At 41.4% G+C, this 25,000-nt stretch overlaps 1 protein-coding gene across 4 annotated transcripts in view; it reads left to right on the top strand.

The window, feature by feature from the left end:
* frmd3 (FERM domain containing 3) overlaps nucleotides 1-25,000 on the top strand; it is a 64,259-nt gene that overhangs the window by 7,358 nt on the left and 31,901 nt on the right. For 2 of the 4 annotated variants that reach the window (XM_079368085.1, XM_079368087.1), the window contains exons 2-6: nucleotides 8,570-8,674; nucleotides 10,797-10,839; nucleotides 14,558-14,639; nucleotides 21,533-21,630; nucleotides 23,334-23,457. In XM_079368085.1, the coding sequence (XP_079224211.1) occupies nucleotides 8,570-8,674; nucleotides 10,797-10,839; nucleotides 14,558-14,639; nucleotides 21,533-21,630; nucleotides 23,334-23,457 (452 nt within the window). The remainder of the gene's footprint in view (nucleotides 1-8,569; nucleotides 8,675-10,796; nucleotides 10,840-14,557; nucleotides 14,640-21,532; nucleotides 21,631-23,333; nucleotides 23,458-25,000) is intronic. The other 2 variants (XM_079368086.1, XM_079368088.1) reach the window with 1 other exon arrangement.

Genomic DNA, 25,000 nt, shown 5'->3' with positions numbered 1-25,000 from the left:
TGTTTTATGTCATGTGTGCTAATTCCTTAATGCGTCCGCGGCTCTGCAGGTGATGATGAGGTGATTGGTTTGTCTCCTTCCCCGCTGGGACAAGGTCACAGTCACCATTATGAGAGCTGAACAGGGATGGGAAGCAGCATAAAACAGATTTACACGTCATTTAAATTGAGAGATTACAGATGTTAGGCGAGTTAAAGGGGCGCAGGTTTATCTCATGAGCAGATGACCATCCTTGTTTGAGTCCGAACCTCAACATTTGCTGCATGTCTTACCCAAGCTGCAACCAGCGAAAGGTGCATCAAACTGCAGTTCCTAGAGTGCCCACTTGAGGCTGGGTTCAAAGTCCTAAGAACTGAAATACACACTCATGTAAAAATACCCATCTCGACAGCAGAAATAAACAGGTGCTGGTTTACAACCAGGTGCAAAAAAAAAAAACATTTTTGTTTTTTCAACTTAATTTTATGAAGGATGCAAGTTATCCACATAAGGGCCGTGACTGATTTGACTGCAAGCAGGAACGTTGCTGTTTCCCAGGAGGTCCCCGCATGCATTCAGCCAAAAATAATAATGTTTATTAAGTCTTATTTCATATTTATTGCTGATCCCGATGAACAACCAAAAAAGATGTGATAGGCAGGGTTTGATTTGATCCCGAGGTTTCTGCAAACAAGCTCAATCTTACCATCAGCAGCCCCGCATATCTCCTTTAACCCACCTGCCGAGAGGTATTAATCAGCTAAGTCAGCACACCAGGGGGTTTCTTCATCCTTATAGTCACAGCTGCTCACTGTAAGTGCCTTGTCTTCTTTTTTCCTCTTATCAAAACCGATCCCTTGCTAACATCACAACTACGGAAACATGCTGTTAAAGAAACTCATTTCAGTTCTGCTCTCAACGCTAACACGAACAAGTTCATCATGAATACAGCAGAAGGCTTTTTGTTGTGACACAGATTGATGATGTTATCGTCATTTTTGCTGGCTGGATATAGGTTGAAATTTTGTCTAGACTTTCAGGCCTGATTTCAACTCTGGACTTTCAGCTTGTGCTCTCTGAAAGATTAAACCTCGCAAATGTCAAGCCCCCAGGCAGAAGTCCACTACAGTTGTTTTTTTCCAAGCCTCATCTATTCATGCTGCGTCTCTCAGATTTTTTATCTTTAACATATAAAACCAATAAAGTTTGGATTCAATAATCAAACATTTACTGATAAGTGGCTTGATCACCGGAGGCATTTACGGAGAGGGCTGGTGTTGTTATGGTCGACTTTCTTTTCCCATTAGTGTAAGTTGGACGTGTTCCATAATTCAGCTCTCCATAGAGACATTTGATCCTCTGCTTCACTTTTCTGATCTTGTAGTGCAAAGTCAGAGGATCATCAATCTTTGAATACAGCTACTAAAGCATATGTTTAAGATCAATAAGCAAACATTTCTCCATATCCACTGGCGGCCATTTTTCTCCAATGTCATGCTTAGTGTGAAAAGCTCAATTGCTGATGTTCCAGGTCATAAGACGAAGCTGTGAACGTAACGAACCAAACCAGTGTCAGATCAAACGGAGACATGTTGACGTTGTTTTAACATGTGACGTAAAATCCTTAAATCACAGGAGTCTGCGAGTAAAGAAACACTTGAGAAGTATTGAGGAAAAGGTAAACCTGGTACAACCAAGTGACTAATCAGTTGTAGAGTTCATAAACTAATGATCTGACAAAAAAATCTAGAGAACATTTATGACGTAACTATGATTTAAAAAACTATCAAATACATCTAGTTGATTTGAAGGACTAAAGAACGCCTTGTACATTTAAATGTCAGAGTCTTGGGTTTGAATTTCAGTCTAAACATATTCAAGCTTATATGAAAAGCTGGAACAAGCCAATAGACAACAGGCGGCTGTGGCTCAGTTGGTATAGTTTGTCGTCCCCTAACCCAAAGGTTGGGGGTTCAGTTCCCAGCTCCTGCAACGTCCAATGTGTCCTGGGGCAAAGTTGCCCAAAATTGGAGACCCAATTTCCTTCTTCTGCCTCGTCTGTGGAGTATGAATGTTGGATTAGTGACTTTAAAACTCTGCCATCACTGTGCGAATGGTTAGGAGGGACATTAGGGGTGAAAGTGCTTTGAGTGTTGAGAAGTCCATTTTCCATGATGAAGAAAAACAGTTTGGAAATGTTTTAACTCACCTTGAAGATACTCAGAAAAGTGTGTAGTCAAACGAAGAGAAACAGATTGTAACTGTCATCTTCTTTGATCCACAGCGTTGCTTCCTCTACACTCCATGTTCGGGCCCATTGATTTGTCTGTTGTATCCCGTTAAAGCCTCTGGATCGATCCATTTGGGGGCTTTAGGGCTTAGTTTTGGATGGTGTACACAAACTGGCTTAAGGAATACTGGCACGGTTAAAAATAGGACAACATTGTTTTCCTGTGTTATAATTCATGGTTTAAGCTTTTGCCCACACTCATCCTAATTGGCAAGTAATTGTCAAATTGATCCACGAGCATCTTCAATTCCCATTTCCCCAAAGAGTAGCTTCAGTGACAACAGAGAAGGCCACGAATGAACGTCTTAAAGACAGCCAGTGAGCTGTTTGTACTGGTTTGTGTGGAGGTAGAGGAGCATATCATTATCTCTCTCTCTCTCTCTCTCTCTCTCTCTCTCTCTCTCTCTCTCTCTCTCTCTCTCTCTCCCTCCCTCTCTCTCTCTGTCCCTGTGTGTGTGTGTGTGTGTGCAGATAAGGAGTGTGTGCCGGTTGCTTTGCACAGGGATCGCAGGCATTTAACGCTCGTTCTCCTCACAGCGTTTCAGCTTAGTCAATTAGGTATGCCGTGTCATGAAATGAATCGTGCTGAAGTCGATAAGGACCAGTCATAATTGAGCTGGCATGCATATTAATTAAACAACAAGCGGTGTTAAAGTGGGCCAGGGCACTCAGGGTCCTAGTGCTTGACTCGTTGTCGTCATAGAGTCCAAAAAATCGTGCTAATTATGTGTCTGCTTTTGACTGCAAATTTTTTGCTGATTTAAAATAAATGACAACGTAGACCCATGTTTGGTAGAACGTATTTGATTGTTAAGTTTTTACCCTTTTTATACAAATGGAAAACAAAAATCTGCTTTCCAAAAGTCAGTAAAATGTTTATGGCAGGGCCAAAAACTTGATGAACCAGATTTATCACCTGAATCTGCAGCTCCACTCCTTCTTAGTAAATTTTATCCATAGACTGTCTAACATGGACGTAGTCATGTCACCAAACGGTGTCTGAAGAGGTGTTAGACACGCCCAAAGATGACTATCACCACATTGGAATAGCTGACTCTGCTTTAATCAATCTACCAGACGAAGACGTGGAGCTGAGACGGGCCTTAAGCCTGGCAAACAGCTACAGTATTCCCCCTGTCAGTCACCTCAGCCATTTATAACCCTTTATCACTCTTAGCCCTAATACAACCAAAACAGATACACTATAAAAAACATGAACTCCAGTGCAGTGTGTGCTAAAAAAAAGAAATGAGCTGTAGAAACCAAAGCTTTATTTGAAACAGGCTATTAACATGTTTATTCCCGCTGTCTAAGATTGACATTTCAACTTCTGTATCGGCTTCAGATTTCAACTCCAGCTGTTGCCTCTTGTTTTCATCTGTTTTGTTTGGCTCTCAACTCTACTGTGTCTGCTGACTCTCAACACTCCCATTAGGCTGCTTTATATGCTGGAGTAGAAATGGTGAAAAAAAAAAAAACATCACAGAAGAAGTTCGCTGATAGGTGGTCAGAGTAGGGAAGAATTGAGCAGCTGAAGATCCAGGCGTCGGCTGAAATCAAAAGCAGAGCTATATGAGGTCATATTAGACCTGCGGTCGCCTTGTGGCCTTCAGTCAACATGTTTTAAATCCAATATTCCTGTGTTAAAAGTCAATATTTCTGCCATGACCTGCCAAATATTTGATCTACTGCAACATTTCTGATTTTATGTTTGGATCATCATTTACTTGTTATGGACCTTTACTGTCCCCTGAACTGGAGATTATAATTGATAAATTACTTAGAATTGCCTGTAAGTATTTTGGTAAAGTTGTTTTGATGTGTCGAAGGAAGCTGACATTTCATGTTCCTTTGTTCAGAGCTGACGTCTTAATGATGATTGGTTGCAGACTTGCAGAAACTCCTTTTTTAAAATCTCCTGCCCATTTTAAAATCTCCTGCCCAACTGTTTTCCTGATGGCGGTCTAGGTAGGTAGGTAGGCTTTATTTGTCAAATATGCTCCATGTTAAACATACAGCACAGATGACATTTCAATCCCCTCAACCCACAGTGCAAACCTGCAGTGCATTAAAAAGCAATGGGCTTAATAAACACGACAATTAAATAAAATAAAAAAACATAGCAGTTCTATAAAAACAAATTCTTAGCAGCAAAACTTAACTGAAGACATTCGAGACAAACAAATAACGAACGACAAACAATCAGAAGACAATCAACAGACAAGGGGAAGCACCAAAACGTTGCCACTAAATGTTTGTGCAGGAGATTACCTTTACGTTTGTGATGGACACGTAACTGCTCTCCGACACACTTTTCTTATGTAAAGGATGTGCAAAGTTTTTTTTTTCTATTCTGTTTTAAGGACTCCGATAAATCCTTAAAAATAAAGCAAAGTTTTGTTTTTTGTTTTTTGTTTTTGTTTTTTGAAGTTGGATGAGTTTCAGTCGAGCCGAGAGCTAGTAATAGCCCTGAAGGTTGCACTAAAAAGTTGACTAAGTTTAACAGATGTTTTTAGTGAATTTATTATACATGAAGGAATGAATAATGAACTGCATGTGTGTATTTTTATTCCCAGCATGCTGATGGTTTCCTATCTTGTCCATCTCATTTTGTTTGCTTGGTCTGCGTCTGGAGTCTGCTGCGTCTGAAGAATTTTGCTTTATCTGCAAAAGTGGATGAGTAGTTACTTTTGAACGTGCAGATGAAGTGCACTTTTCCTTCACTAAACTGAACACACGCCACACGGAGGCCAGTATTCAGTCGTATTGAAAGTGTGTGTGTGTGTGTGTGTGTGTGTGTGTGTGTGTGTGTGTGTTTCAGCGAGGCGGAGAGAAGAAGCACTTTGCCGTCTTTAGGTGAGATCATGTAGAGACAGGATGACCATGTTAATTTTTAATACCCAGCCTTTGGAAATATGAAATATGTATTCAGCCATTGTTGGACATGTCATAGACTCTTTATATCTCTCTTTCTCTCTGCCTCGCAGGTCTCCAGTCAATCTCCAAATCTCTCTTTTATTCACCCTTTTTCTTCCAACTCAGTCTTCCAGCCTCTTGGCGTGATTTGCCCCGTTTCACTCTCTGTCTGGTCCGATTCTCTGTCTCCTCTCTGGGCGTCAGTCGGCCTCACTTTTCCACACGAGCGTCTGCCCTGAGAACCACACACACACACACACACACACACACACACACACACACACACACACACACACACACACACACACAGACAGACAGGAAAGGGTGATCTGACTGGCAGTGGCTCGCAGCGTGCCTGTTTCATTCTGCTTCCTCTTTTTTTCCCTCCTCCCTTGGTGTGTGTCTGTGTTTGTTTGCTCTTCAGATTTAACAGCTTAGTACCAGTGTTGTCATGGATCAGCCAAAAATCCTGAAGAGATGTAGACACAAACGCACATACACACACACACACACACACACACACACACACACCAAACACACCACAAACAGGCCAGCATGGAGACACATCAGAACTGCGCCCACAGGGACGCACATTAGATTTACAGCTTACATTTGTGTCACAGTGATATAACAGTAAACCTGAACCAGCCTATCGGGACAGGCTGTCTCTCTGAGGGACGATTGTTGTCCCCTGTGACGTAACAGAGGTCAGAGGAGACGTGCATGTAACTCTGCTACTGATGTAGAGTCATGCAGGTTTGTTTAAAGGAGTGGTTATGTACTCTGTGCACATTGAAATAATGTGGACACTTAGTGTTTAAATGAAGTCGAGTAAGTTGCCCGTTGTTACCACAGACTGTAAATAATAATGGATGAAGCCTGAGTGACGTCAGCCATCTGTTCCTACAGGAGGCTCATCGGCAGCAGACACCATGCTGGTGATGCTGTCTCAGCCTAGGTTTGAGTCAACCTCACGACAGGCTGATTTTAAGCTTCTTGATCAACCGTGACATCACACCCACCTGTCAATCATCTAATCAAACACTTCGCCGTTTAAAAAAAAATCCCCCTCTGTACAGTTTGTCGCTATGATGACTTTAACTCATCAGACCTATTTAGTACAATTACAACAGCTGTTGATGAGTATTGCTCAAACAGTGAGTGTTAAATGGAGTCGTTGTAAACATGCTAATAAAATGAGGTTAAACAATCTGCAGTCGGCAGTGAAAACGTCTCAACAGCTGGAAATGGTTGGCCGTTAAATATTGATACTGTGCGTTGTAAAGTGTGTTCGTGTACTTAGCCTATATATGAACTCCTTCTGCGCACTGTTCACTGTACTCCTTTCATTTTTAATTCTCCCTCATTGTTCGATGCATTGACCTGAATGTGTTCGCTGCTTGACAACGGCGTGTCGTCTACGCATTTACTGAGGCGATGTTTGCGCTCTGCTGCTCGCTTTGTAACAAACAGACGCTGTGTCGATGCTCGTGGACAGCTAAGAGTCGTTGACGCTGCTCTGACATTTCTTCTCAGTCTGTCGTTTTTCATATTCTAGTTGCTGCACAAACATCTTGCTCTCGGCTCTTGTGCAAACACCTCCAGTAGAGTGCAATCACTGCAAATAACAGATGTGTTTACTGAGATATAGAGCATGACTCATCAGGTAATACTATTTAAAAGGTTGCCGTGGTGAGAGATCGCAGCATTTACCAAACAAAACATATGCACTGGAGATCATATTGGTGCAATATACGAGAGTAAGATCCAGACACTCAGAGGGACACACGCCCCTCAGGACTGAACGTAAGGTGCCGATTTAGGTCATGGTGCACTCTGGAAAAACTTCAAATAAAAATTTTTCCCTTTCACCACCAGATGGTCCATGCAGTATTAAACTCAGAAGGGAAACTGTTGGTTTTAAGGGATCACTTGGAGATGAGAGAGACTGGAGAAGTTAAAACACAACCTCAGATCTCAGTTCAATCAGAAATGAATGTTTATTACTTTGGCGACTAAGAAAGAGTTTGATAGTTTGGCTTTGTTGACTTTGAGCATCTTATTGATATTGAAGATCGAATAAAAGTGTAGATGAAAAAATAAGATTAAAATGTTACTCTTTACCAAAAATTACAACTACTGTACAAGAATACAAGAATTCAAAAGTAAAAACATAGTTCATACTTCACTTTTGGGAAAATGTCTTGTCCATCTTTTAGAGTTTAACCGATAAATAGAAAGTGTATTTATACGGCAAATTTTAACAGCAAGACATCACAGGCATCATGGGAAGAGACACATACAGACAAAGTCGAGACTCGCCCACACTCACTTTCCTCAACAAATCCCTAAAAACGTTTCAACATTACCTTCAGCCACTAACAATCTCAACTCTCTTCCTCCTTCTCTTACACTTTTTGTTGTTGTTGTTGTTGTTGTTACGCATCTTTGAGTATTTAGAAAAGCGCTACATAACTCTTATTTATTATTATTAAAATAAAGAATACAAGATGTGGAAGATAAGAATAAAAGAAGCCATGTGTTGCCCTGTCTCATTGAGTTTATATCATATTCAGAAATAAGTATTGATTGACAGTTTTACACACTGTTTTTAATGACAAGATGAGGCAGCTGCGCCTCTCTGAAATGTGTGTGTGTGTGTGTGTGTGTGTGTGTGTTTATAACGACTTTGTTCATGTGTGTCTCCAGTGGTAAATAAATCACAACAAGGGCACACGGACCATTTTCTCCTGAATCAATCAGTGCTGCTTAACTGAGCACAGAATCCACCTCTGTCAGCAGTTATTAACAAACACACACACACACACACACACACACACACACACATAAATGTACGTGCACACAAACGAAACACCTGAAGGCACGAGAGATGCTCATAATACCATCAAATGTGCACGGTGCAGTAGGTCAGGAGGATCAGATGAGATAAATACCATCCAGCATGAACACAATCTTTGATGTGTGTATAAATACAAACACTTTGTTTGTGTTCAGCCTTCAGCGTGTCTGGCTCTGAATGTGATCAGCACATATTGACCGAGCGGCAGGTAATAAATGCAGAGTGATTATTGATCTCTGTGTCTGCACTGTGTTCATGAACTGCATATAGACTTTATTTACTGGCATGTTGGCCGCAGCTGATTTCGACCACGGCGTGATATCGTCGCCAGGAGACCTTCAAGATGCTGACACACGTTTTCCATTAACATGTTTATCAGCGATGAAAGCGCACCAGAGGAGGAGGATCGTTTGCAGTGATTACGCTGCACTGAAGCAGATGTTGGGGTGTTAATGGGATTTATTAATATCAGATGCAAAATATCTCCATGACTTTACATGTTTATGTGTTTTATGTCTTAACAGAGGGACACCAAAGGTCAGTTCCTGTTGGATCATGTGTGCAACCACTACAACCTGCTTGAGAAAGACTACTTCGGTATTCGATATGTGGACCCTGAGAAACAGAGGGTAACTATCACACAAACAACGACACCTTCACAAGCATCAAGTCTGTCATTTGATTCATGGAAATGTATTTTTAAGCTGCAATATGTGACTTTTAGAGCTGCAGCTATCGAATATTTTAGTAATCGAGTATTCTATCGAATATCCTGTCGATTAATCGAGTAATCGAATAAATCATACTTTTGCTTAATTAAGTTTTAACTGGTCTTGGGTCGTCCCTACAAACCTGCTTCTTTGCAGTTACCGTGGTAACGCCTGCTTGTTACAGCCAACCACCTCTGCTCTACAGCTGCTGATGATGCTCACCATATTACTGACAGAGTCCCAAATTCACTTTTTGATTCACTGGTCAAGGCGGCAGGTAAATTAAAAATACAGGCCAAACACGTTTTAATGGCTGAAATAACAAATACTGGTTTGTGTAGCCTACACATCTGTTACAGTATTTAATTGAGAAAGCATTATGTTCTGTTGAATCAATCACAGAATCAATCATTATGTCAGATCAGGAGATTGAGAAACTTTAAATATATATTTGCTAAATTATTATTCCACAAACAAGTTATCTCTTGATTTAGCTTTGAAGACATTAGAGATTTAATATAATCAGCCTGTTCATTATTAGAAGTGTATCTCTGTCTGCTCCTGCAGCGCGTGCATTCAGCGCGCTCACAGACTACAGAGACCATAGACGCGTCTATGACAGAGACTGTGAGAGGACGTTGCTATCGTTATGTTAGCTGCAAACACGGAGAGAGTGAACGGAGAAAAGCCGACCGTTTGACCGGATCACGTGTTCCCGACTCGGTCGTATGGATCACGGATCAACTGTGTGCTGACTAAAAGTTAAAAGGGGCCCGCCGCGCTCGCGTGTGCGCGCGTGTGCGTGTTGAAGTGTCTGTGTGTCAGAGAGAGGAGCAGGTAGCTGCAGCTACATTAAACGTGTTTTATACTCGTACCAAAGTTTTGATGACGCAAAAAAAAAAACAAAAAAAAAACTTAACGAAGCCTCGAGGCAGCGAAAATTCCTCGATGAATTTTTGTAATCGAATTATTCGAGTTATTCGAGGAATCGTTTCAGCCCTAGTGACTTTCAGAGTAGATACAGCTCACCTCAGAACCAGTCTTTTTGACCATGCAGGCGGATCTGGGATTTAGGTCAAGACTAAAACACATGTTTGATTTTTTTTGTAACAACAAGACGGGAAAGGACTGACTTGAAACAGTTCAGATTGAGTTTTATAACAACCTTAAAAATAATTTAAAAAAACTGTTTCCATACAATTGAATTTGTCTGTGACATAAGTGATTATAAGACCCTTTAAAGCAACTTTTACATCTGCTTTTTTGCAGCATCAACTTCCTAGCAAAGTTTTTCATCAACATCCTGAGCCCTTTCAAGAGTCATACGTCTGCGTGTAACACAGCAGAAAAACACAAATGCAGGAACTGACGATCAAACTTGACAGGAAACGCCTCCACCATGGCAAAAATAAGATTGTTAGAAATTAATCAGATGTTAGTCGGTCCTTTAGCAGGATCAAGTGACAACTAATTACAGTATCAGGCTGCATATTTAAAACATCCCACACACACACAGGAGAGCAGAAGCTTAGTGTGAACAGAAGCTCAGCCGGCAGCCAGCCTCATTTAATGTGAAAAAAAAAAGAGACAAGAACAATTACAAACGAGCATGAAGTGTTAGAGTAAAAAAAGAACAATTTAGTCGTAATCAAACAAAGATGTTTAGCCTCAGATGCAGCGTTGCAAGGTTGTAGTTGCTCTTGGGCAATGCATCCTGGTACATGTAGGCTGCACAGGGTCTTTTTATGGTTTATTTAGGGTTTTTTTGTTTTTTTTTGTTTTTTTTTGATAGAGTAGGTTAGGTAGTAGAAGGGAATGACATGCAGGAAAGGAACCAGAACCTGGTCCACCCTCTTTAAGGACTACTGCCTCTGTACATAGGGCACGACCTAACCACTGGGCCATCTGTGCCTTCTTTGGTGCTCTTTAAAACCAAAACATACTGCTTCAAATCCAGTTTCTATTAACCTAGGTAACAGTTCTCTTTTATTTTCTCTCTTCTCTCTCTCTCTCTCTCTCTCTCTCTCTCTCTCTCTATCAGCACTGGCTGGAGCCCAATAAGCCCGTGGTGAGACAGATGAAGTGTAAGTGTCCTTGTCTTTTTCTGTGTGGTTTGCATCAGTGCATTTACTAAAATCAACAATCAGACTTTGAAATGCAAAATGTGTCTTTATATGTGTGTGTGTACCAGTGTGTGTACATCTGTGTGTGTGTGTGTGTGTGTGTGTGTGTGTGTGTGTGTGGGAGGTTCTTACATGCGTACCTGCGTAAGCCTCCAGACAGCAGCTTCAGTGTGACGGGGTCAAACTCTACAAGGAGCAGACAGCACTACGGGGACTCAGATAACACAACAATAAAACAACAAAATGAAGCTCATTTCAGTATTTACAGTTTTTTAAAGATGTAAACAGAAAAGCATCTGTTGTCCATGATAAACTGTAAACTCCATCTAGGGAATTGACTCTTATAAAAGCAGGACTGCCCCAGGCCACGTTTCTTGTATTACCATTTTCAGTGAATAGTGACAGATCCAGACGATGTTGGACAGGACTTTTTCTCAGAAGCACCACAGGGAGACAGGCAGAGACACAATAAAGCCCGACAAAGTGACAAGAGCGGGAACACAACAAAGTGCCGCAGGGAACCCGCGGCCCAACAAGGAAACAAACTCAAACACACAGACACCCGGGCAGGGAATCTCAAACACAAGACGGAAAACTCAAACGTTAAACAAGTCAGCACGCTTCATGTTTACTGTTTAAAGTCACCTGAGGTTTTCTGCAGTGATGTCGGGTTATTTGAAGCAAACTGTGGCCACCTTCCTCCTCCGTCTTGGGACACATTTGACTGTTTGTGTCACTTTAGTGGTTGACGAGTACTCAGTGACCTGTTGAACCAGCGACTGTTAGTGTAAGTCTTCTGGTGGCTCCGATAAACCCAAACATTGAAATAAGTTGTGTCATGCTGTGTGGTACCAAGAACAGTCCTAACTAGTACAGCTTTACGTCCAAACGAACCAAAATACAAGACCCACAGTATTTGTATGAAACTGTAAATCACAGATCAACAACAGGGAGTTTATGACATTTATTAAAGGAGAAACAGAAATAAAAATACAGTGTGGTTTCTGTTTGTACAGGACCAAGGTTGTTTTAAATGTGCTATAGACATAAATATTGATTGATTGATTAATTGATATACACACTCATCACCTAACTACCACCTCAGGGAGGATGACAAGAATACAATGAACACAATCAATGAAACGTAATTGCATCAAGTTTAAAAACCTCAAAATGAGTGAATTGTGAGATCCACTTCACTTTCTACGGGCAGCTGTTTTTGAGTTTTCCTGGAATAGAGGGAAAGTCAGAAGGAACAAGGGAAGATAACTCTGCCTTTGCTTCATAAAAGATTTAAACAGATTTGGGTTTTTCAGCAACCTTTTAAACAGGGAGACCAAATCAGGACGCAAACGTTTCACTTGGAGCACAATGGTCTTTTTTTCTGTCTCCATGTTTTCACATTGTCACCCACTCTGGAAGAATTAGACTATTTGGTTATAACGGACTGTTTCTAAATCCTGATGTCGTCTGTCTCCTGCTTACTGATGATACGGATGCTTTCTGCAGAGTGTCTATTTTTGTATGATCAGCTAAAACACGACTGTGTCTGAAGTTGCGCACCCGTTTAATGACCGTCCTGCTCTTTCTCGCTTCTTAAAAAATTAATAAAGGAGCTATTAGTGCTTCATCAGAGCAGCACTGCTGGGGGGACGAGACTGAGAGATGGGAGAAGACAGAAGAAGGGGGAGAGACGGAAAAAAAGGGAAAATGCACGTGTCTGTTCGGGGAATAACTCAAAGCAAAGAGAGAGAGACAGTAATAGAAAATGTTGCTAAAGAAAGAAGTCAGATTAGTTGAAACTCGAGACAGAGAGGAAGAGACAGTTTGAGATGGAAGAGGCTGACACAGAGTGAAAGAGAGAAGAAGAAGAGACGAGAGAGAGAGAGAGAGAGAGAGAGAGAGAGAGAGAGGGATGGAGGATAAGTGTTAAACAGATCTGAGTCGCACTGACACATCACTTCTCCCAGTGGCAGGATTTACTCTCAAATTAGGTTGTGTGGTTTCTGTTTCATTTTCCCTTTGTGCGTCTCGGCTTACGCACATGTGCGTCACTCTGAGCGAGCGAGTGTGCGCGTGTGCATATTGTGCCAATTCACTTGCACTAAAACCTTTTCCAAAAAAACATCTTGGTCCCTTAAGCCGGAGCAAATAGAAGGAAGCTGAAATTCTTTGGGAGCGGGTGGGTGGATTTGGTCTTTCAGCATGTATTATGTAGATGTGTGCTGTTTTTCATCGCAGGATAATGCCGCAGAGGATGCAGTTCTAAAGAGCAAGTAGTGAGGGCAATGTGCTCATACTTCTGCTCCCATGTCAGAACCGCTTTCTTCTTCGAAAATCCTTTTTCTATTATATTAAATTTAGAAAGTGTCCGAGGAGGATGTGACATAAATTCCACGAGCAGAGTCATTTGGTGGTTGTCTAACGATAGATCACGTGATAAGACAGATGTGTGTTGAGGTGATGATGATGATGGAAGAGGATGTTCTCAGTCAGCTGGACTGACTGCAGGACAGAGGGAGACTCAGGATGAGAGGTTCTGGCCGAGCTGATCCCGGTGCTCAGACTGTGCTTTGAATTAGACAAACAAGATGAAGGAGGAGGGCGGAGGAGGATGGATGAGAGGAAGAGAAGGTGGGTCGAAGAAGTGACACCCACAGGGTGCAGTTATTTGTGTTAATACTCAAACCCACTTTTCTAAACCAAAAAGAGTGAAGTCAATTCTACCACGTCCTTTTTATCAACACTTTGTTGAGCAGGATTACCCCCGCCCCCGAAATCAGGAAACACAATGAAAAGTAAAGAAACATGAAGCTCTGAATGACGTGATGAAAACATCAGAATGGAGGACGTCTGTACTTATCGAAGCTCATATGTGAATGCATAATTAACTGGCTCTCTGCATTTGCTTCTGATGTTTCCTCTAATGTTTTACACACTGTGTCTGGGTGTGTATGATTGTGTGTGTGTGTGCGTCATCGTGCTTGTGTGTAAACTTCAAAGCTTTCACTTTCAATGTTTGCATGCATGTGTGAGATTGAGTGTTTCTGGGATATCTGTGAGACCCCAGGAGGGAGTTTAAGTTATTTCTGGCGCTTGATCCGAGGCCTGTAGCCTGTCATTGAGTCAGTGTGTGTGTGTGTGTGTGTGTGTGTGTGTGTGTGTGTGGCTGCCGACAAGAAATTAAAGCTTGGCCTCATTTTTAAATTTGCAAGGTAACATGCACAGCACATTTATGTAAGTACGCACACACACACACGCGTGCGCGCACACACACACACACACACACGAGTTAAAAAATAAAGTACTCTAAGATTTAGATCAAAGGGAAAAACAGTTCAAGTGATGCTCTATAGGTTTGTCTGTGTGTGTGTCTATTTGTGAGGAATGATGACTAATTATCAAATGACCAATCAGTAGACGCATACAATGTTGTTATTTCTTCTTTGTCTCTGACTTCTTTTACATAATCCTCATGACTCTGTTCCTCTCCTCTCCTGCATCATTCATTCATCTTCTCTCTTCCCCTCTTTTTTTTTTTTTTTTTTACCCTTTTTTCTCCATCAAATCATCGACTTTTCTTCTTGGATTTTTCTGTCATGTCTTACGTCTGCCTTACTTTGTCCATTCTTGAACAACTCCAACTCTCCTCTGAGGTTTTTTTCTCTCTTGTCTCCAGCAGCTCAGCAGCCGTACATGATGTGTTTCCGGGTCAAGTTTTATCCTCACGAGCCAATGAAAATCAAGGAGGAGCTTACGAGGTAAAAAATCTAATTCATGAAGGAAGATTTCTGGTTGGCTGAGCAAGAAACAATGAGCCTGAAATGTAGTTAATAATGTCCAATACATATTGAATTGAACTGAACTGAAAGCTTTTATTGTTATTGTACAACAGGATACGTGATTAGGAGTGCACACAGTTGGGTTTTTTTTTTTTTTACAGGATGCTCTGTACACTTCCTTGTCTCTGGCGTGGTTGGACGATGTAGGCTTCGGCACAGTGTGGTCGCTCATGCACCAGTACAAGCACAGCCTGGACACAACATGCACATGACTTGTCTAATCGAAGCGATCATTTCTCTCGATGACCATTTAAAAATAGTGGGAAAAGGTTTCATGTTGGTTTGAGGCACATGTTGAGTGTTTGCTCGAAACGTGTGCAGACGTGAATATTCAGAGTCAGCAAACTATCTAGTATTAAAACGTGATGGCGTACAGAATATACAAGATGCAACCACACTTAAGCCTGGTTCACACGGCAGGATAATTACGCCGATTTTGGCCCCGATTCTCCCCTTCTGATAATCTTAAGGACGCCCCGATCATCATAAGATAATCTTATAAGATCATCCTGCCGTGTGTGGTGTGTTCAGAACGCTCTCGTCTGGTCGGAAGAATGTCGGGACCACTCCGATCTCAAATCGGGGATGTTCAACATGTTGGATTGTTTTGGCCCGATCTCTCATCATGTGTGGTGTTTCCCCCCCGAGGAGAAAATGAGCACGAGCCTGTTGAATGTGACGCGTAGCCAATCAGAAAGCGAGGTGACGTAGTAGCGAAAACTCCGGGAGCAAAACAACAACTACTCACCTCCATATCAACATGTAGCAAGTACAGCTCATGCTCCCGTTGTCTCCGCTCCTTTGACCGACGCCTCTTTTAAAAAAAAATTCAGATAAAAACAGCACAAACGATCCCTGTTACATCCTCTTCGTCCGTTTGTTGACTCTGGAATCACGTTTGATCTCGAGAGGTTTTGCGAGATTTCCCGTCTGATCGGGGGACGTTCGCGAGTGAAATCGGTTCGTGTGTGGTGTGTTGATGTTGCCGTGTAGCCACACACCACACACTGTACGACTGTAAAACCTCCGATTATTTATCGCCATGTGTGTGCTCTCTCAAGTTTGGGAAATCGGCCGACAATTTTAAAATCCTGCCGTGTGAACCGGCCTTTAGTATGGAGCAATTTCAGTGTAGGCTAGTTGTTATTGCACAGTTCCAGATAGTTATTGCTCAGTAGAAAAAGATCTGATACCCCCTGTTTTAAGTTACCTGTAGCACTTGAATGAGGGCAGGAGGTCAAGCAGGACATATCCAGATGAGAGCTGTCTTTTAAAATCATGTTCATTCATGTTGTCATTCTGGAAAACTTATGGAAACCTATCCTTTATAGCAGCTCAACAAAACCTCTGATTTATCTCATACTGACGTCAGTAAAAAGCCTCATTTCAAACGGTCTGTTTTAGCTGCTGTCTCTTTAAGCCCCCCCTCCCCACTTTCTTCTGATTGGTCAGCTCTCTGGACGACTTTAAAGGAGCAGAACGCTGCAGGGCTGCCCGGAAAGGGAATGCTGTGTGGTGCTGAGAGAAGAGAGCTTAAGTAAGCGAGGCTTACTGAAGCTTGAAGTGAAATCCTTGGCTTCATATCAGGGGGTTCAATCGTGTGATTTACAGAACACACTGTAGCGCCATCTGCAGACTTAGACTGGAATCACTTCAGCAAATGTTTACCTCATTAGCTGAAACTTTGCCCAAGCTCAGTATAGGCATCCGCTAGACTTGTACTTTTTAAAATGGGGATCAGCATAAAGCTTTAATAATATATGTGGCTCTGGAAAGGTGGCGGGTCTTTGCAGTGTCTCAGAGTGAGGGAAGAGACTGATGTTTTTTGTGCTCTGTTGATGATCTATAAGGCTTTTTTTTATAAGCTGCTGAGCAGCCAGCCTTACACCACACAGTAAGGCAATATGTCAGTACACTCTTTATTGTGGAGCGGTAAAAGGTCACTAGCAGCCTTGGTCGGTAGACAAGACAAAAAGTAATAACTGGATTTCTTCTTGTTTTTTAAAGGGGAATTTATTTCTCTTCATCTATTGTTTCGCCTCAGAAACTCTGATTGCATCACTGTTTTACTTTCACCAAATAGCAGGGATCCACTGGTCTCTTGGGTGAAAGTCTTTATAGCTTAGCATATTTTACTCTCTCCGTCCTCTCTTTGGGTGCCTTATATACAGTATGATTCCTGGGATGATTTAAATGAATGACGAGACATTAAAAAAATATTTCAATATACTTTCAGGATGGTCTGAGTAGTCTACACAACCTCTCTCTGTCTCTCTCTATCTCTCTTACACACACACACACACACACACACACTGACACATAAACACACACACACAGACCTTCTCTCTGGCTCAGTGATAATTAAGAGACTCTCACTCAGCAGGGACTCTGTCTTTCATTTTCTCCGTCCCATCTGAGCTGAAATGTCGCACCATCTCTGCTCTTCTTTCACAGTCATCATGTCTCTCTCCCCATCCTTCATACCTTCTTTTCCACGTCTCTGCTCCATTTCGCTGTAATTTCCTCCCTGAGGTGTCTCCTCCCTGCCTTCTGTTGGTCTCTCATTGTAATCGCTGGTCGTTGTCCTCCCTCAGGTGTCTCACTGCAGCTCACATCCACACAGTGTCCCTGTCCTCTCATTTCCTTCATTCCTCATCAATTCGGCTTCCAATCTTTTAAATATTTACTTTACTAGGCTGCTCTCCTTGCATTGTTTCACACTGTCCTCTTTCAATGTCTGTTTGTTACCTTGATTTAAAGCAAAATCCGACCTCATATCACATGACCTGTACATGAAGTGCACACAGGTTGAGGTTGGAAAGTTCAGAAGGGCCTTCAGTCAGTGACGAAAGTGGAGCGTTCAATGTCATGGCTTTTATTTCCATCTTCAAAAATCCAAATCTTATTATGCTAATGTGTGTGAGCTGCATGTGCTCCAGTTACCACAATGTTTTTTGAAGTCTGCCCTTTTCCACTTTACATTTCCCCCAACATTTGAAGGGGAAATGAAGGGGTTAATAACTTCTACATTTTGATAAGCTCTACATTTTGTAGTTTAGACAGATTCTGTATATAAGATGTATTATTTAATTAAACATACAAATGATGCTCATATTACACAGAAAAAGAAAACAAATGAAATGAGGTCAGAAGTTCATTCTTTACATTAGAAATCTTTGTCTTTCTTTAGTCACTCTGCACTAATATGCAGCTTGTCCAGTAAGAGGCAGCTCATTATGTTTTTTTTTTATTTAATGTTTTATTTTGATTCTGTATTGCACACAGGGTAAGGTGACATGAATAAAAGTGCATCTCTTTGTGCTAAATTTGGGTAAAATTGATTTGGACTAATTTGGGTCAATTTGGTATTTCTGTGGTAAAGTTATTGTGAAAGATTGATGAGTTACTCGTTCTGTGTAACATCATTCAAACATCATCCACTTTCTTTCTCTCAGTTATATAAAAACAGTCTCTGCTGCAACTCAGAGTTCTTAAATGTTTGTTTTGCGAGCATGTCTTCAAGTTGCGTACGTCTTTCCTTGCTGACCACCTCGTGTGCTTTGAGTGCTTCTATCGTGGCCTCCAGCATCCTAATGGAAGACTTCTTCTCCTCATAACGCTCAGAGAGGGAGCGATACTTCGACTGAAGTTTTTCACAGTTTCTCTTTGCATCCTGGAGTTTTTGCCTGATATCTGCAATCTCCTTCTTTCTGGAGTTGCACTTGAAACACTCTGAGGACTCCAAAGCTTCTCTCAGCTGGGTTGTCAGGAGTTTCAGAGATTCAACCTCAGTCTGGCTTTGTAAAATCTTCTCCTCGCTGTGCTTCTTTTGAGTTTCAAGGTGAGACTTTAACTCTGCTTCCATATTTAGGCTATTTTGTAATGCCAGTGTCTTCTTAGAGAGCTCTGCCTCTAGCTTGGCCTTCTCCTTCATCAGCTCATCCTTACATCTCCTACGTTTTCCTTCTTTCTGAAGCTGTTTCTGTGCCAGCTGGCACTCGTCAAGGGCAATCTCAAGTTTACCCTTCAGCGTTTTGTTCTCTGACTGCAGTTCATGGCTGGTCAGTGTCAGAAGTTCTACTACCTTCACAAGTGAATAGCTACTGGCTTTTTCCTCTTTGAGGTCTGAGGCCTGCTGGTTCAATTTCTCCTGCAGGGAGGAAACAATGTGCTCATTGTCTTTGATTGTATTTTGAAGACTCTGATTATTGTTGAGTAGTGATTTGTTTTCTTGTTTTCTCTGCAGAATTTCGTCGCGCTGCTCATCGATTTGTTGTCTCAGTTGCTTCTTTTCAGCACAATTTTCCTTTTCGCGCTCTTCTGATTCTTCTTGCAGACTCTTGAATTCCTCCCTTCTATTTTTAAGCTCAGCGGTCAATTCACTGCTCTTGTTATTCCTCTTTGCAAGCTGGCACTCGGTCAGGGCAGCGTCAAGTTCATCCTGCAGCCTGGTGTTCTCCGAAATGAGTTCTTGGCATTTCTGATTATTGATATGCAGGGATTTGATTTCTTTGTCTTTCTGCTCAATTGTGTTGTACTGCTCATTGATGTGATTTCTTAGTAGGTTAATTTTAGCACAGTTTTCCTTCTCACGCTCTGTTGATTCTGTTTGCAGACTCTTGAATTCCTCCAGATCATTTTTCAGATTCTCAATGGCAGCATTTTTCTCTTTAAGCTCAGCGGTCAATTCACTGCTCTTGTTATTCAGCTTTGCAAGCTGGCACTCGGTCAGGGCAGCGTCAAGTTCATCCTGCAGCCTGGTATTCTCCGAAATTAGTTCTTGGCATTTTTGATTATTGATATGCAGGGATTTGATTTCTTTGTCTTTCTCACCACATCTCTTTTGTTGATGGACAAGTTGGTTATTAAGTGCCTTGTATTGAGCACTTTTAATCCAATTGCGCTCGATCTTTTCTTCCTGCAGAATTGGAGACGCCTTCAAAGTGTCCCTGAGCTTCTTGATTTCCTTTTTTTTGTCTTCGAGCTCAGAGCAAACTTCACTGACTTTGTCCGTCAGTATTTGCTTGGACGACTTCAGTTCTTTTAGAGACTTTTTATAATCAGCCAATTCGGCCTTTATTTCCTGATATTCAGCCTCAATTATCTTGTTGCGGCCTATCACTTCCTCTAGAGCCTGTGCAAAGGCTTCTTTTTCTTTTTCCTCCTCCTCCAATTCTTTCTGCTTAAGAAATCTGGCACTTTTTTCCCTCTGTAAGGCTTTTTCAAGATCTTCTATTTCTCTTTTGTTCGTCATATCATCTTGGAGATCAGCACATTTCTGTGATCTCTCCGATCTTCTAGATCCATCCGATTTTATCATTACCTCAGATCTCTGTGATCTATCAGATCTTTCAGATATATCAGATGTCTCAGATATATCAGATCCATATGATGTTTTCAAACTAACCGATCTCTTAGATTTTTTAGACCTTTCCAAGCATCTTGAAACATCCACAAAATTTGATACATCCATGCTATTCAAATCGCAGTTCAAGTTCTCAGATCTCTTTGGTATCTTTTCTTCAACCTCTTCAATGTCTGATCTCTCCAATCTCCCACATCCATCAGATCTCGTAACTCTATCAAATCTCTTGGATGTATTTGATCGCTTAGATCTATTTGATTTCTCTGATTTGATAGGGATATGTGGTCTGTCAGATGTGTCTGTATCGGATATGACTATATCCGATGTGTTTATATCCGAAATGTCTGTATCGGGCAGAGTACAAACCACCTGGCCATGCCGTGATCGCCTGTTGCTCATTTTCTCAGCTTTATGAGAGTACTATGCTTTACCGTTAAAACAGAATGAAAGTAACCAGGATTAAACCAACAGTTAAGTTCTCGAACTTACCAACAGGTAAGTTTGGAATCCAGATAATGTTCCTTTGATGTGTGATGTCATCCAGATAATGCTCCTTTGATGTGTGATGTCATCCAGATCATGCTCATTTGATGTGTGATGTCATCCAGATCATGCTCATTTGATGTGTGATGTCATCCAGATCATGCTCATTTGATGTGTGATGTCATCCAGATCATGCTCATTTGATGTGTGATGTCATCCACATTTTACATTTGTCTTAAAGGGCCAGTTCACACATTTAAAACAAAACAAACAAAACCAACATTCTGTCCTTTTACACAAATGTATAAGATAAATCTGGAGGAAGCAGGAAGTGCTTCCCTCATCGAGTCAGTCCATGTTACAGTCACGCTTTAGCAGCCAGATTTTCATACTTTTAAGTTTCACACTGTCTTTTGGCTGCTTCTTTAACTGTAGTTTAAAACAACTTTAATGAGTTCCTTTAAGTCAGGGTTTCGTCTCCTCCGGTAACCCGTCTGTTCCCATGGCAACACAAGTCCCTATAGTTTCTGCAGCACACTGTCATTTCTTAGCTCTTTGGGAATGCTTTTTAGCAGCATGCCTGACGCTGTTTCCGTGGAGGCAGTCGCTGCTGTACAGTTGTTGTTTTCATGGCAATCCTTTACTGTATAAATGATTATAGTTACGCAACTTGATCATTGAACATGATATAAAACACTATAGCTGTGTTGGTTTGATAGAAGATTAAAGGACATGACAACCATGCTGATTATTTTTGAGATGAATTCATGTATGAGATGACGCGTGATGATAAATAATTAACTGTTCAACAGTCCGGATAGTCCTTGATAAAGCTCGATATTCAAGTTTTTAAATCAGTCTGTGTTACTACAGCCATACTCTGCAGCGCTATAGATCACACAAACTGTTAGTTTAAATCTTTATTTTTCCTTCTTCTCATTCTCTCTGTCACGTGTGTTTCCAGGTATCTCCTGTACCTCCAGCTAAAGAGAGACATCTACCATGGTCGTCTCCTCTGTCCTTTTGCTGAAGCTGCCTATCTGGGAGCGTGCATCATTCAAGGTGAGGCCAAATGAAAGCAAAAAAGGGACAATGTATGAACAGTCTGGTGCGGATTATGTCTCAGCTGATAACGACTGTCTCACGTTTGTTGTAGGTTTGCAGGTTTTTTTCTGCATGTTGAATACAATAAAAAAAAGTGAATACAAACTTAATTTACTATAGGTGTGTAAACCCCCTAAATCTCAAAGACTCTATTGGTTATCTCTTAACCAGACTTCAAAATAAATGGTTCCTAGAGACTACGCATCACAAGAAGTGCATGCACTGCTGGGTAAATGAAAAAAATCATGCAAATGACTTTCCCCTTAATTAGTAGTTACAAATGTTGAATCATACTGCAAAGCCACTTGCTTCAACATGGATTAAGAGTGCATTAGCAGTGCTGTATAATATAAATAAACCCCTCTGGCTGATACATGTATCCGTGAACTGTGCAAACTCTCCCTTATTGGCTCGTATCCCCAGAGAGCAGAGTATGACTGGCTGCGATATCCCGACCCAGAGTGTGTCTGCAGCTTATCATTGGCTGCTTTGTTTAACGAGGGCAGGTCCCACTTTGTCAGGGTGTTGATTACAGAGGTTGTGGATGACTGTTTAATTAAACTCCAGGCAAGTATTTGAGTCAACCTTCATTAGGCCTGTTAATTAAAAAAGGATTTAAAAGAGAAATTAATGTCTGTTAGGACTTTGCTCTTGATTCAATAAGGAATATGTTTATCTATTAAGCTAATGAGTAGTTTCGGCTGTGATAATTATAACAGCCTGTGTTGGTAAAGATGTGTCTTTAGCGAATCTGCTGATGACACAAGGTGTCTAAAGCACATGTGAAAGACATAGTTTGAATTTTGGTGTCACAGTTTATTCAGTTTGCACTGCTCCAGACCAAACACTCGTCCTGCATTCAACACTTAAAATTATACAGTAAATAACATCATCCTTTATTTTGTATATGGAATTAGAATAGATTAAACACACTAAACCAGCGGTCCCCAACCTTTTTTGCACCAAGGACCGGTTCAATGTCAGACAATATTTTCACGGACCGGCCTCTAAGGTGTGGCGGAAAAATACAACACAATAAAATGATACGATCAACACAAAACATGTGCTATTTTGTAAAATATAATAATAAATGTGAATCCACTGTGTAATCATATGGAACTTTATTAACAGCGTTTCATGAAATGCGCCAACAACATAACATCAGTAACATCCTCTCTGTCCCCACACTCTCGGGTCACTATGGTAACGCTTAAACATGCCTTCACAATAAGATACTCCACAACCAAATCAAAAGAAGTCCATGAAAATATATAACTCACCATAACCCTGAATCAATGATCAATCAATTATTTTTTTCTGTGCGGCCCGGTAGCAAATGACTCACGGACCGGTACCGGTCCACGGCCCGGGGGTTGGGGACCGCCGCACTAAACAACGTGATCATTTTTCAGCGCTGCGAGGCAGAGGCACTGCTTGTAAACAGGCAGACAACTCAGGGCCAACAGACTTTAAACCACCGCAGTGGCTCAAAATGTGCACATTTTGCAATGACAGTAGAAACCCTCCTGAGGCACCCCCATCTAAGGGTCTTAATAATCATGTGAAATTGCAAAAGTGTGAATAAAGATATACACATTTGCACAGTTTGGTCTTTTGTCTCTTCTTACCATTTTCACACTAATGTCACCTTCTGTCTGCAGCTGAGCTCGGGGACTACGACCCAGAGGAGCACCCATCAGACTATATCAGAGACTTCAAGTTGTTCCCAAAACAGTCCCTCAAACTGGAGAGGAAGATTATAGAAATACACAAGAACGAGCTGAGGTAAGAGATGAGTGCATTTATTTGTTTGATGGAGGTCTGTGTTGTCTGGAGCGGCATTGTTCTTATCAGTTCACTGTTTGATTTTGGTGACAGCAGTAGATGCTCAGGCTCTTGATCTGTGTTCTCATGACATGCTGCAGAGACACTTTTGTTCTCTGCAGACAAGAAGTTGCTTCGTTTCCTTGTGTTGTACTTTTGAATGTCAGGCAGTGTGAGTGGAAAACTCACACTGGTCTGCACACTTGGTTGCACATGTCTTACTTAAAATATAAATGTGCTCGTACACACACATGACATAACATCAAAACGTCTTTTTGAAGCGAACCTCCGCTGCAGACAGAAACAGGAGAAGTTCAGTAAAACGAAAGACTGGCTCTCGTCACAGCCTTCTCTAAAGGGTGAAAAACTACCCTGATCTAATTAGATGGGTGGTGTGGACCCTAAAAAGGCTTAGACACGATTAACATTCACAAAGTCTCGGCTGTTCTCTCCGTGCAGTGCAACAAAAATCAAGATGGGGTAATCTACATTTTTAAAAGAAGGGTATTTTTGTGGCTGTAAGAGTGATAAAGATGAAAATATGGATGTTGCACTCTTGTTGGTATATAGGATCACATGAGGCACAGTGGTGTTTACATGAAACCCTTCCCTCGGGTTGTTTACTCGTATCGTCACTGCAGCTCATGAATGATGCTGTTAGTTTTGTGACCGCCGTACTTCCAGCGATTACAGAACATCAAAGACAAATCCTTGGTTTCCTAGAGCACACAGACAGATGATGCTCAGAGCCCTCTGCTGGTCCGTCAGACAGGATTAACAGCTGGAGGTGGAGACTTCAGGTTGTTTACAAATGAGATGTAATAGACGGTGTCTGACATATGGATATAGCAAAGCAGCTATGTTTTTGCATGTGGACAGTGCACACTGTAGCTCCTTAGACAGGTGGAAAACTGTCCACATTTTGTTGAGCGTGTTTATTTCTTTGTGAAAACGTGTTTGGTTAAACATCTTTTCATTCACATTGAATCAAATCATTTTAATGTCAACATTGTTGTTGTTTTTTTAAGTGACCCGACAGTTTCCAATCTAAGTCTCTACAGACTGAGCTATCGCCCCATTAACATGTTTCTTATCACTTTAAAAATCCTTGAATGCAAACATATCTTCTAAGAGGTTGCCCTCTAACACAAAAAGCTCAGTTGCACTTATTAAACTTGCAGCCTTGCCTCTTGGACCTGGACAGATTCTGCTGGCTTCCTCAAACTGACTAACAGGAAGTGACCTGTGTCCTCAAGCATGACGAAGAAACACCAAAGTTAAAGTCCATCCAGCATTATGGCTTTGGGGGCAACACGGTGTGCAACGACAACCATAAATAACAGCGATGTGGTTTTTCTTTTGGGTTCTCAGAAGTAGCTTTCTTTTGTCTGCAGTTGAGGGCAAGTTTCCGACATTAAGGGCGGCAGTAGCTCAGTCTGTAGGGACTTGGGTTGGGAACCCAATAAAGTATATTAAAAAAATGTTTTTTTAAAAAGGGCACGTG

The sequence above is a fragment of the Symphodus melops genome, assembly GCF_947650265.1.
Source record: "Symphodus melops genome assembly, chromosome: 1".
NCBI lineage: Eukaryota > Metazoa > Chordata > Actinopteri > Labriformes > Labridae > Symphodus > Symphodus melops.
This window is presented reverse-complemented; position numbering and strand designations above follow the sequence as displayed.